The following is a 12,741-nucleotide window of genomic DNA, read 5'->3' as shown; positions in this document are numbered from 1 at the left end:
TAGGATCGTTGACATACAGTTCAACTACTGAGTTCTGTGAGCATTGTGAATGCTGTAGGCCTATACTTTCAAACACACTCTGCCAAAAAAAGTGTGCCATCAGACAATGAGGTATCTGCAGGGAAAGTTTCCAGCACTCTTTAAAAAAAAAAAAGTAGCCCCTTTTTTCTCCCCAATTTCGTGGCATCCAATTGGTAGTAGTTACAGTCTTGTCTCATCGCTGCAACTCCCGTACCCACACAGGAGAGGCGAAGGTCGAGAGCCATGCAAACTCCGAAACACAAACCAACCTAGCCGCACTGCTTCTTGACATAACACACATCCAACCCAGAAGCCAGCCGCACCAATGTGTCGGAGGAAACACCGTACACCTGGCGACCTGGTCAGCGTGCACTACGTCCGGCCCGCCACAGAAGTCGCTAGTGCGCAATGAGACAAGAATGTCCCTGTCGGCCAAACCCTCCCTAACCCGGACGACGCTGGGCCAATTGTGCGTCGCCACATGGACCTCCCGGTCGCGGAAGTTTCCAAGCACTTGACTTCCCCATAATAAGGTTATCCCGGGTAAAACGTAATGGATCACCTGCAGTCAATGGCCCTCTCCCGGATGGGTGACCTGAATAATAATCCTGCAAACAGAGAAGTAAGATAGAAAGATGGAGGTGGAGAAGACTGATAAGAGTCCAGGTGGCAGGTTGTGTGATTGTGAGATTGGCTTACACACTCAGAAGACCCACCTATACATCCACAGCTCCTATTTAGCTTTTTTCCACTATACATCTGTGAAACACAGGCTTTGAGTGGGTCCTGAAATACAAACTGAACTCCAGCCTGATAAACACTCCTCTTTCACTAAGAGCATCAGTTATCCCAATTATCGTAGGTTGGGATTAGTAGGAGGCCACCCTTCCACTGAACTACAGGGCATTTTGTCTCGCCTGTGTATGTGTCATACAGAAGGATCAATGGCCACCATTGTGCTGTGACTCTATGTCCCTTATCGAACATCAGCACTTGGGGACATCGGTTAACTTACCCCCTGCGCTAAATGTCCCCCACGCCACCCTGGGAACCTGCAAGGCATTGTCTGTCACCTTGGAGCGGGATCCGGTGAGAGGGAGAGTGGACAAAGAGGCGGCCAGGGTTCTTATTCTGGAGCTTTGTAGTGCTCCGCTGAAGGAACAGAGGACAGGGCCGTGCAGTGAAAGTCGGCTACAGGTAGACTGGGAGAGCACAAAGAGAGCAACATGGGAATTGGGTCCTGTGAATGGTCACACATGTATGCGCTTGACATATGAAGCCGATGAGTCAGTGTTTAAACAGAGCGACATGGATTTGATTTCAGATTACCTGGACAACAGATTGAACGTGTTTACTCCCTAGCTTATTGTTTCTTTGTTCTACCTTTTGAGAGGTGTCAAAGTCATGTTTAGCCTAGGGTGGCAGGTAACCTAGCATTTAAGAGTGTCGAGTAAGTAACTGAAAGGTCGCTGGTTTGAATCCCTGAGCTGACTAGGTGAAAAATATGTTGATTCAGCAAGGCACTTAACCCTAATTGCTCCTATAAGTCGCTCTGGATAAGAGTGTCTGCTAAATGACTGGAATGTTAAATGACTAAAGAATGTTACACTTTGACAGACAGATAAACACTGTATATGTCCTTTGATAGACACACACACTGTGGTTGTACTTTGTCTACTGTACATCGTGCTCCAAGTAGAGGTAGCTAGGGGGCTTCATTGATTGGTTCCTGTTGGGTTTCATTCAATTGTGCAACTCCCAAGTGGTCACAGACGTCATTTCAATGTCTAGTTTTTATTTACGTTTGATCTATTTGTCAACTAATGTTAATTGAAAGGGTCAAAACCATTGAATTCTTTGGATTTAGGGTAAAAGTTAGGTTTGAAAAAATCCTGAAATTCCTTTATGTTTTCCACGTTGATTCAACATCATCACATTGGATTGTTTTGTTGAAAGGTCGTGGAAACAAGGTTGATTCAACCAGTTTGTGCCCAGTGGGTCAGTTCCAACTCTACTTGTTCAACCAAAAGGAGAGGCGGCCAAAGGAGGAAATGGTTTTGGGGGTGACCAGAGAGATATACCTGCTGGAGCGCGTGCCACAGGTGGGTGCTGCTATGGTGACCAGCGAACTGAGATAAGGGGGACTTTACCTAGCAGGGTCTTGTAGATGACCTGGAGCCAGTGGGTTTGGCGACGAGTATGAAGCGAGGGCCAGCCAACGAGAGCGTACAGGTCGCAGTGGTGGGTAGTATATGGGGCTTTAGTGACAAAACGAATGGCACTGTGATAGACTGTATCCAATTTATTGAGTATTGTATTGGTCGAGGATCAGTAGGATGGTCAGTTTTACGAGGGTATGTTTGGCAGCATGAGTGAAGGATGCTTTGTTTGCGAAATATGAAACCAGAAGTATACAGTGTTGCTGTCACCTACCTAAAGCCTTTTATTTTTCATTGATGAACGAACTCAATAAAACAGTATTTAGCCACCACACATAATGCAGTGTGTGGGATAAGGCAGAATTGTAAGCTTCGTGGGCTAATGCTGTTTTTATTGGCTGTCTAAAAGCAGGAGATATTCATTTCAAGATTATATGTATCATATGTATTAGGCTCCCGAGTGGCGCAGCAATCTAAGGCACTGCATTTCAGTCCTAGAGGCGTCATTACAGACACCCTGATTTGAATCCAGGCTGTATTACAACCAGCCGTGATTGGGAGTCCCATAGGGTGGCGCACAATTGGCCCAGTGTCGTCCGGGTTTGGCCGGTGTAGGCCGTCATTGTAAATAATAATTTGTTGCCTAGTTAAATAAAGGTTAAATAAAATAAAATCATGTACCTCCTCATATCCCTCTTCTTTGGGTAGAAACTAGGGTTATTTATAAGGCCTACTTCAGCACCTGATTCTGTTTCAACCTATAACAGGATAATAGGAAGCCGTGAAGCTATGCTAGCTGAGGTAATGCTACGTGTTCTTTAGAAGTGTGCCCTAGAAAACATCACTTTTTGTTTTTACTTTGTGAGATGGTAAATTCAGCGCTTCAGTTTTATTTCTGCATTGTAACTCAACATTTTATATCAGTCAAATGTCATTCCATATAACAAATTGAGAAATTGAATGCCATTTGTTGTTTGTGAGGGAAAAGCACCAGTGTTTCTTCAATAGTCATAGCAATTTCTCAGTCTACAAAATGTTGCTGTAAATCAACTTGGCTGCAGTAATTAAAGCTGCTACAGTATGCCCACAGTATAACTCTGTGATACTATTTTCACACTACTAAACCTATCATGAATGTCCCATACATAGTGTATTAATAAACAGCATACAAACTAATATGTTTTTGCTACAATAGTATGCAAACCCCTCCAAAAATAAAGCTCAAGCCTGCACTGTCTGGTTGAGGGTCCAGCGGCTCTTTAAACAATGGATTCTCTCTGAAGCTAGGGAGCCCTCAACACATAATGGGTCAAAAGAGTCCTCCTATTGTCCCACTTCTATTGTTCTGTTGGAGTACACTGCAAACAGAACATTGTCCCCCTTTGTCTTTGTCTGGATCAGCTGTGGAGCCTTTTTCATGCATTATGGAGTCCCATGTGTCCACCATGCCCTACATGTCACAATAATACAGTTAGGGATCCAGCCCGTGAATGGCAAGTGGCATATTACAACTCAAGGAACACGTTGGAACCATTCAAGAACTGAAGGAGGGGGAAATGTGTGAATCTTGCTCAAAGAGCTAATATTATCTATGACATGCCAAGGAAATACACTGAGATGTGGAAATAGGCCTATAGAAAAAGGTTCTGATAGCTTAGCATAATAGGAACAGGGAAGGAGGTTCTCTAGATAAGATGTATTGTATTTTTCTTAACAGACTATGCAGGAAGCTATTTGTCAAAGAGCCAGAGGAGAACAGGAATTCCAGCTCAGCTATGCCCATCACGCCAAGGCCCTCCATTCAGCTGACACTATTTTCTGACAAGAGTTGACTGTGCTCTGCGCTGCACTTTGACTCATTATGGATAGTAGGTTACTATACACTGTACCAGACCCGAATGAAAGTGCAGAATACAAAGTTTTGGCATCCTCCAGGTTAATTCAATTGGGTTATGTGAAGCTGGCAAGACATAGTGTCACGTACTCTCTCTCTCTCTCTCTCTCTCTCTCTCTCTCTCTCTCTCTCACACACACACACACACACACACACACACACACACACCAAAGTTTTTAGCGGGCTTCCACAGCTCACCAAATTACCTTTAGATTGTTTAATTATGCCTATAGGTCAAAGCATCGATGATCCTGTAAAAAGCCACTTGATTGACGTGTGTATTTAAAAAAAACACCCTGATCAAACGTTTAGTGATGTGTTACTGAAGTGACCACTAATATTCCTGGACATTTTACGTAAGAACCTGTCCAGTTGGCTGGGTTTAAAAACACGATTTTAAACGTTGAATGTGATTGGATAATAGACCCGAGAGTGAGCAGAGGGGCGGTGTTTGTAGAAAATCGGAGATTCGTCCATCCTGCAACCTAGTCTGTTGCGCGCTGCCAACAGGGACCAAAAAGGAATACGACGAATTACTTTTTGATTCAATTCTGTTATGAAATGTGGATGAAGAACCCTCTCGGATTTTATGAATTTTAATGAAGAACAACGCCCTGAAATTTCTCGCGTGGTCAAAATAGTAAATCTATTGTAATGGGCGTTTACCTTGTTTTTTAGCCTGATTTTCCTAACAGGTAGCTAGCACTAGCTATCCAGTGATAACTACTCAAACGAAAATAGCCCGCTTGTTGTGGTCTTTGGTAATGGTAGTCAGCGAAAACACACTTGCATTTGACACATTGCCTATTGCTTTTGAATTACTTCTATGAGTAACAGTCATTTCTCTTCTTCTAAAGCGAGGACAATGTATCATTTTGTGTTACGGAGTTCTCCATGAATTTGTAACAGGTAGGTTGCTCATGCAGATGTACTGTCCTACCGACAGCTTCAGTTGCTGTTTGTTTGATATAAACTTGTGTTGTGATACAATGTTGTTTTTGTAAACACACTCGCCGAAAGCGTTTCAATTTAGAGCTGGACCGAATGATGTGGCTATTTTGCGACAACTATAAACCATAGTTCCATTGAACGTTCTCTGTGGTAGTTCGTTGTGTGGCTTTGGGCGCATGATGGCTGATATTTGCTCGTGCTTTCATTGGCAACCTATCCAGAAAACTCGTGCGTCAATCTTAGACTACTGTGTGTATGCAATCCAGTCGTGTCTCTAAACAGAATAGTATTTTGATTAATATCAATTTTATTATGTATTATGCATATCTACACCTGACCATTTGGCATTGGACATCGGTCAAGCATTGCAACAAAGTAATAAAAAATATATATATATAACAAAAAAAACACCCTAAGCGACTTGGTCGTTATACCACATGCTTATCAAAAGGCATGTAACCCAGCTGTCGACTGTCGTCAGTATCTCGATTTAGGTCAAACAAGTGGATACCACAATCATGCGACAATGACAACAACGCACTTCATTGCATCTGATGGCAACTGAGATCGGACCATGCAGGATTATGATAATCACAGTTCATTGTTTACAAGCAATAGTAGTGTAATACAGTACAAGTAGCCATCTCCTGCCGAAGTGCTCTCAACAGGATTGGATCCTGGACTGATGCGCAACTCAATGTGGAATACAAGAGCAATTACATTTGTTTAGAGATGGCTTATATTGAATGTGTTATTGTGTTGGTCTTTCGTTGCATAATAACCAATGTGACAGAGTATATTTGAAGGCCCATGGGTATCCCACCAGTGTGTAAACATTTGTGAATGTAGCCTAAAACTTTTTTTAAAACTTTTTTTTTTTTTTTTTTACTGAGACCAAGAAGCACAAGACCCAGTCATTCAAATGGCCTACTGGGGAGGTGCTTGTTGTGAGTCTCGGATAGGGTGCATGTATTCATTTCATCATCTTTTAACTTTCTACTGTGTTTATTCCATGTAGAGTTTTACAATCAACGAAAATGAAGAGGGAGGACTGTGGTGTGGATTAGAACCCTTTCTGCTCCCACTGTGGCTGAACGGAGTAGCCTATCACTTGGTTTTGGATCTCTCCCCCTTTCTCAATGTGGGCTCCAAAGGACTTTTGCCTTGGTGGTTTGAAATGAAATAATGGCGACACTTTGGACTGATTCACCGCAAGACGATGAAGAGAATAAACACGGAGACGTATCTCGAAGTTGTGAGGTAAGACTTTTCCCACATTTTAGGTGTGGTAAGGCTGAGAATGTGACAGTCCCCGTAAACTTGCGGTGCAATCTCACATCAGACAAGTGCTTGTTTCTAATTGTGACAGTGGCGTGTCTTGCCCACCCACAGCTGTAAAATGGTGTGGATATGTGTGTAATATTGAGTTTGTTAAATTTGCATAGACACAAATCCTAGGAATGCATTTTAATCACCAATGTAGTCTAGAGATAACAGCTGTCTATCACTGGGGTGTCAATCAACAAGCCCTTTGATTAGAGTTCCTGAACCAATTCAAAGGAGAAACTGTGCTCTTGATGGCATAATTTCAGTGTGATCCTTTTTTATCAACACTGGCACTGTGTTGCACTTGCTACACAATGTTTTGTACTTGGTTCACGCTCACTAGTGATTGACACTTATGCCGGAAACAAGCACAATGCACACCACCTGTTGGAACAGCAACACATTTGAGACTATAGCATTTACCTCAGACCAACTGACTATAATAGGTCAGACTTGTAATGCTTTCATTGTTTTGTAACCCACAGAATGTTATTGTGATGCATGGAGGACTTGATGCCATGCTTGTTGTTAGTGATGTACAGGTAACTGCCAAAATAAAGCAAACCCCACCATAAAGTGTCTTTTTTTAATAGGGTGTTGGTCCACCACGAGCCAGAACAGCTTCAATGCACCGTGGCATAGATTCTACAAGTATCTGGAACTCATTCTTCCACAAGAAATTCCATTGGTGTTTTGTTGATGGAGGTGGAAAACACTGTCTCAGGCACTGCTCCAGAATCTCCCATAAGTGTTCAATTTGGTTGAGATCTGGCGACTTAGACGGCAAATGGCATATGGTTGACATATTTTTCATTCTCATCAGACCATTCAGTGACCACTCTTGCCCTGTGTGGATGGGGACATTGTCATACTATGGGGGCGTAGCCATGGTAGCCAAAGTAATGTCCTGCCTATCATTTCTATACATGAGCGTGATGGGATTGCTTAATTAACTCAGGAACCACACCTGTGTGGAAAGGTCTGCTTTCAAAATACTTTGTATGCCTCATTTACTCAAGTGTTTCTGTATTTTGTTGGCAGTTACCTGTACATCAATAGGCCTATGTCTGGAATACAAGGTGGTTTGTGAGTGTGATGGCTCATGCCATCTGTTATTTCAGGCCAATAGGTACACTTGATGCTGACCATCACCAACACTTGCTGAATGCTATTAAAAAGACTACACGACACTGCTGTTTGATAATGATCCTCACTTTCATAAACCCATGACCTTTTGCGCTGCTGTGAATCCCGGTGCAAAGTTTCTATGTACAAACTCCCACTGAGTGACTTAAGTGTTGCAGAGCAATGCGACGGCATTCACATCTGCCGGCGTGTGAGGTGACAGAGTTCACTTCTGTTTTTTTATAACCACTTTCCGAGTGCTTACGGCGTCCAAATAGAATTTCCATTTGCTGATCTAATCTTACTGTCCATTTTCTGGCCAGCCCTATACCAAGCTAAGATAAATGCCACATTCTAGAACACATCTCTAACCTCATCCCAAGCCCCCATGAGCACAGTGGCATCCACAGTTACATCATCGTCATCAGAGGCTGGCTGCATGTCATAACAGTATAGCAACAGCATGTTTTGGATTAACCCGTCATGCGAAATGGCAAAACCACTACTGCGTAATCCTCTTACCCAGTGCAGGAGTGTGTACTGTATGGATGTCAAATCGTTGGGAGCAGGGCAGGCAAGGAATGGATGGCAGGGGAGTGTTGGAAGGAAGGGGCGCCATGGAAAGGGAGAGTGAGGTGTGCAGGTGTGATCATTGGCGGTCAGAAGTTGTCTGAGGTAAGCTATTCTGAAGTCCCAAGTTCGAAGCGGTGCGGATCTCGAAGCTCAAAGCAGACAATAAAGCCCTATAATACATTATGAAGCAAGCATGGAGGGGGAATAACACCTAAAAAAAACTACAGCATACTTGGTTCCATATTCTGGAAGGCTATGACTTTTATAGCCAGGCATGGATCTGTGAAGTAGCCTTGTGGTTTGGTTTTACTCCCAGCAGTTGTTCCAGTCTAGTACCTCTCAAGCCACCTAAAGATTTCCTCTTCACCAAGTTAAACTATAACCACAGTTTCACAGCAGGTGATTCTGAATCCTTCAGCAGACACATACATTTTGCATCTATCATGTTTTTGTATAATGTCCTCTCTTTCTCGCATTCCCCCTCTTTCCCGGTACTTACTACTGTAAGCAAACATGTACTTACAGTCCCACTTCTTCCCTATTTCAGCGCTGTTTCACTTGTCTGTGCCTTCATTTAACGCTGTGCTGCTGGGTGATTCTATGGTAATGGCATTATGCTGAGACTCAAAATTTTCACTTTAATAAACCATACCGCTATGCAAAATGGCTACTTTGAACAGTTTACACAGTTTTAAAAAAAACCACATTTACTGGAAAACTGCAGATGCAAAGTTTGCTAACATAATTGCGGTAAAACCTCCCACAGTTTTGTTTTGTAAAATGTGCAGTGGAAATTGTTAAAAGTAGTCATTGTGCATAGTTATACTGTTTGTTAAACATTGAAATACATAGTTTTTGTTTGGTATACATTTTGATAGTGAAAACATTTCAGTCTCATTGTCATTCCATTACCATGGAATTGCCTGTCTCAAACTTTGTTTTTGGATGATAAATGTCCACAATTGCAGCTGAGGGCTCTTAAAGACAGTGGTGGAAAAAGTACCCAATTGTCATACTTGAGTAAAAGTATAGATATCCTAATAGAAAGTTATTCAAGTAAAAGTGAAAGTCACCCAGTAAAATAGTACTTGAGTAAAAGTATTTGGTTTTAAATATACATAAGTATATTTTAGCAATTACATGTACTTTTGATACTTAAGTATCAAAAGTAGAAGTAAAATTATAAATCATTTCAAATTCCATATGTTAAGCAAAGCAGACGGCACCGTTTTTCTTGTTTTTAAAATGTACGGATAGGCAGGGGCACGCTCAGACATTATTTACAAAAGATGCATTTCTGTTTAGTGAGTCAGCCAGCCTGTAGGGATGACCATGTGTTCTCTTGATAATTGCATCAATTTCACAGTTTCCCTGTCCTGCTACGCATTGAAAATATAAGGAGTACTTTGGGTTTCTCAGTCAAATGTATGGAGTAAAAAGTACAATATTTTCTTTAGGAATGTAGTGAAGTAAAAGTTATAAATACCCAATAAAAACTAGTAGTACTTTAAAGTATTTTTCCTTGAGTACTTTACACCACTGTTTAAAGACCCCAAAGATGACAATGCAGGACCGCTCTGCCCAAAGGCCTATGTCCCAGTCCACTATTTGAAAAATGACAGCGGTCAAAGGGGAGATCCTCCAGAGGTTGATGTAGGATCCTGAAGAACAAATGCCCCTCTTATTTCACAATTTCTCCTTTCAAACATGGAGGTAGATGGAAATGCAAAGATGTAGCCACGTGTCAGCGCTGTGCTCTTTACGCCCGAAGCCCCCTTTTGTGAGCAATAATCAGCACCTGCGGCCTGGCATGTGGGAACTGGGCAGGTGCTACTCTGTACCTGCTAACACACACGCAGACACACACACTTCCATCCCTTGTCTCGTACCCAAGCGCCACTGCTTATGAAATCCCATTCCCTCGGGTCTAATGAGAGTTCAGGCCCCAGGCAACCAGGGCAGGACAGAGGCTGGGGGGGGGTTGTAGTGGAGCTGCCTCTGTCCCATTCACTCCCATCCCCTTAATGAGGGAGATTTCAAGGCCTGTCTTCTCCTAACCCCCTCTCCCCGGCTGTGAGGAAAGTGACGGTAGCCACGCAGGGGTAATTTAGGCACAGCTGCTCACAGTCATTAGGAGAAAAACACTCCACATACACACCCCACTCCTCAACCCCCCTGTATTCAGGGCTGGGTCCAGCATGACCAGCTGAGGCCTCTCTCCTCGTGAGTGTCTGCCTCTGGGGTTCATCCTGGGTGATCCCCTCTTACCACTCTCAACTAACCCAAACATGATGCTCAATCCACAATTAGAAGGACCTATGGTCCTGTTGCCTACCCTTTCATTCACATAATACTATGGCTGTTGAGCTGTTTGCTCAGAATTTGTGACGTATTGATCCGTTATAAAAGGGTGTTAGTGAGGAAGGTCTGTCGCTGTCCCTCCCTAACCAACTACCTCTGACTATGATGGTTCAAACCATTTCATCTTGTTCGTGTTGATGCAGGGGTGTGCATTCCTGCACTAGGTCAGTGCCGGTTGTCATTGTACCCAACCTCCAATGGCTATCTGTGTTTCCTCTTTCCGACATGTATTGATCCATCCCCTGCTCAGAGAGAGCGAGGGAGGGAAAGAGGAGTAGCTGTGTTTTGAGTGCTGTTGATGCACTCCTCTTTCCACTAGACGTAGCCTCTCCCTCCCCTGTAAATCCTGCTCTTTTATCCCCGATGCGTTTGTCTTTCACTCGCCCTCTATTCCGACATGTTTTCTGTGACGCTATATTTAACCCCAGGGAGTTGAAGTAAAAAAAAAAACATTATTTCCTTCCCTGACATTCTGCTTGAAGCCAGAATGCCAGTTTCCAGAAAGCGCTATTTTTAACAGTGAGTTTGATGTTCTGTGGTCAGTGCACTCCATGTGGACTGTAGTGTCCATGTGAATGCTGTCCGGTTTGGGTGGAAACTCGAAGTAAAAGACTTTCCCACAGTCTATCCCAACACCACAGTCCTCGTGTCAGACACATTTTGATGGAGTCCCAGTCTCAATTACGCCTTTTATGATCTCACTGTTACGATGAGCTGAAGTTTTTTTTTCGTCACATGATTTTTCTTTTTGGGGGGGGTTTGAGATTTAATCTCATCCTTAAGTAAATATTTCCTTTCATTTTGTTTTGTCATTCATCAATGCTTAAGTTAGAAATACAAATGAGCTGGAATTGTGGAGATTTGAAAAAACGAATTTGCTCTGCTTCTCCCTCGTCTGCAGCTCAATGCCCTCTATGCACTTTCCTCAAGGTTTCTTCATATAAACAAGTCCTCAACACAAGCCCCTGACCTGAACTCCACCCAGGGAAAGATCATTATGCCCCCCCCATACAAGAAACACACACCCTGTCTTGGGGGATTTACCAGGAGTGTCCTTTCTAAGGGCTTTCCCTGTATGCAAACACCAAGATTGGCCCTCAGCCTGTTATTGTCACGACTGTGAGTGTGTGTCCAATGTGTTTTTGGGCATTCCCTATCTGGGTCAAGCCTGCCATCAATTGCCCCTTTTTTTTCCCTGGAAGAGACAATAGGAAGCTCTGACGTGTGGCCTCGTTGGACTGAAGGTCACCTATTCATAGCTACTTTGCCGTGGTGTGTTTCATTTGGACACACCTACTCATTCCAGGGTTTTTCTTTATTTTTACTATTTTCTACATGGTTTTGATGTCTTCAGTATTATTCTACTACGAAATAACACATATGGAATAATGTAGTAACCAAAAAAGTGTTAAACAAATCAAAATATATTTTACATTTGAGAGTCTTCAAAGTAGCCACCCTTTGCCTTGATGACAGCTTTGCGCACACTCGGCATTCTCTCAACCAGCTTCACTTGGAAGGCTTTTCCAACAGTCGAAGGTGTTCCCATATATGCTGAGCACTTGTTGGCTGATTTCCCTTCACTCTGTGGTCAAACTCTTACCAAACCATCTCATCTGGGTTGATGTCAGGTGATTGTGGAGACCAGGTCATCTGATGCAGCACTCATCACTCTCCTTCTTGGTCAAATAACCCTTACACAGGACAATGCTGGGTGACTGTTGAAAAACAAATGATAATCCCACTAAGCGCAAACCAGATGGGATGGCGTATCGCTGCAGAATGCTGTGGTAGCCATGCTAGTTAAGTGTGCCTTGAATTCTAAATAAATAACCGACAGTGTCACCAGCAAAGCACCATCATACCACCTCCATGCTTCACGTGGGAAATACACACGCAGAGATCATCCGTTAACCAACTCTGCGTCTCACAAAGACACGGCAGTTGGAACCAAAAATCTCAAATTTGGACTCATCGGACCCAAAGGACAGATTTCCACCGGTCTAATGTCCATTGCTCGTGTCTCTTCTTATTAATGGTGTCCTTTTAGTAGTGGTTTCTTTGCAGCAATTCGACCACGAAGGCCTGATTCACGTAGTCTCCTCTGAACAGTTGATGTTGAACTCTGTGAAACATTTATTTGAGCTACATTTTGTGGCTGGTAACTCTAATGAACTTATCATCTGTAGCAGAGGTAACTCTGCTCTTCCATTCCTGTGGCAGTCCTCATGAGAGCCAGTTTCATCATGGCACTTGATTGTTTTCGCAACTGCTCTTGAAATGTTCTGTATTGACTGACCTTCATGTCTTTAAAGTAATGATGGACTGTCA

The 12,741-nt window shown here is 43.0% G+C and overlaps 1 protein-coding gene across 1 annotated transcript in view; it reads left to right on the top strand.

The window, feature by feature from the left end:
• The first annotated feature begins 4,540 nt into the window (after nucleotides 1–4,540).
• Nucleotides 4,541–12,741, top strand: part of LOC112227581 (rho GTPase-activating protein 21-like) — a 119,738-nt gene continuing 111,537 nt past the window's right edge. The window contains exons 1-3 of the mRNA XM_042308925.1: nucleotides 4,541–4,769; nucleotides 4,932–4,983; nucleotides 6,044–6,285. Of these exons, the coding sequence (XP_042164859.1) occupies nucleotides 6,211–6,285 (75 nt within the window). The 5' untranslated portion in view covers nucleotides 4,541–4,769; nucleotides 4,932–4,983; nucleotides 6,044–6,210. The remainder of the gene's footprint in view (nucleotides 4,770–4,931; nucleotides 4,984–6,043; nucleotides 6,286–12,741) is intronic.

The sequence above is a fragment of the Oncorhynchus tshawytscha genome, linkage group LG29 (genome assembly GCF_018296145.1).
Source record: "Oncorhynchus tshawytscha isolate Ot180627B linkage group LG29, Otsh_v2.0, whole genome shotgun sequence".
Classification (NCBI taxonomy): domain Eukaryota; kingdom Metazoa; phylum Chordata; class Actinopteri; order Salmoniformes; family Salmonidae; genus Oncorhynchus; species Oncorhynchus tshawytscha.
This window is presented reverse-complemented; position numbering and strand designations above follow the sequence as displayed.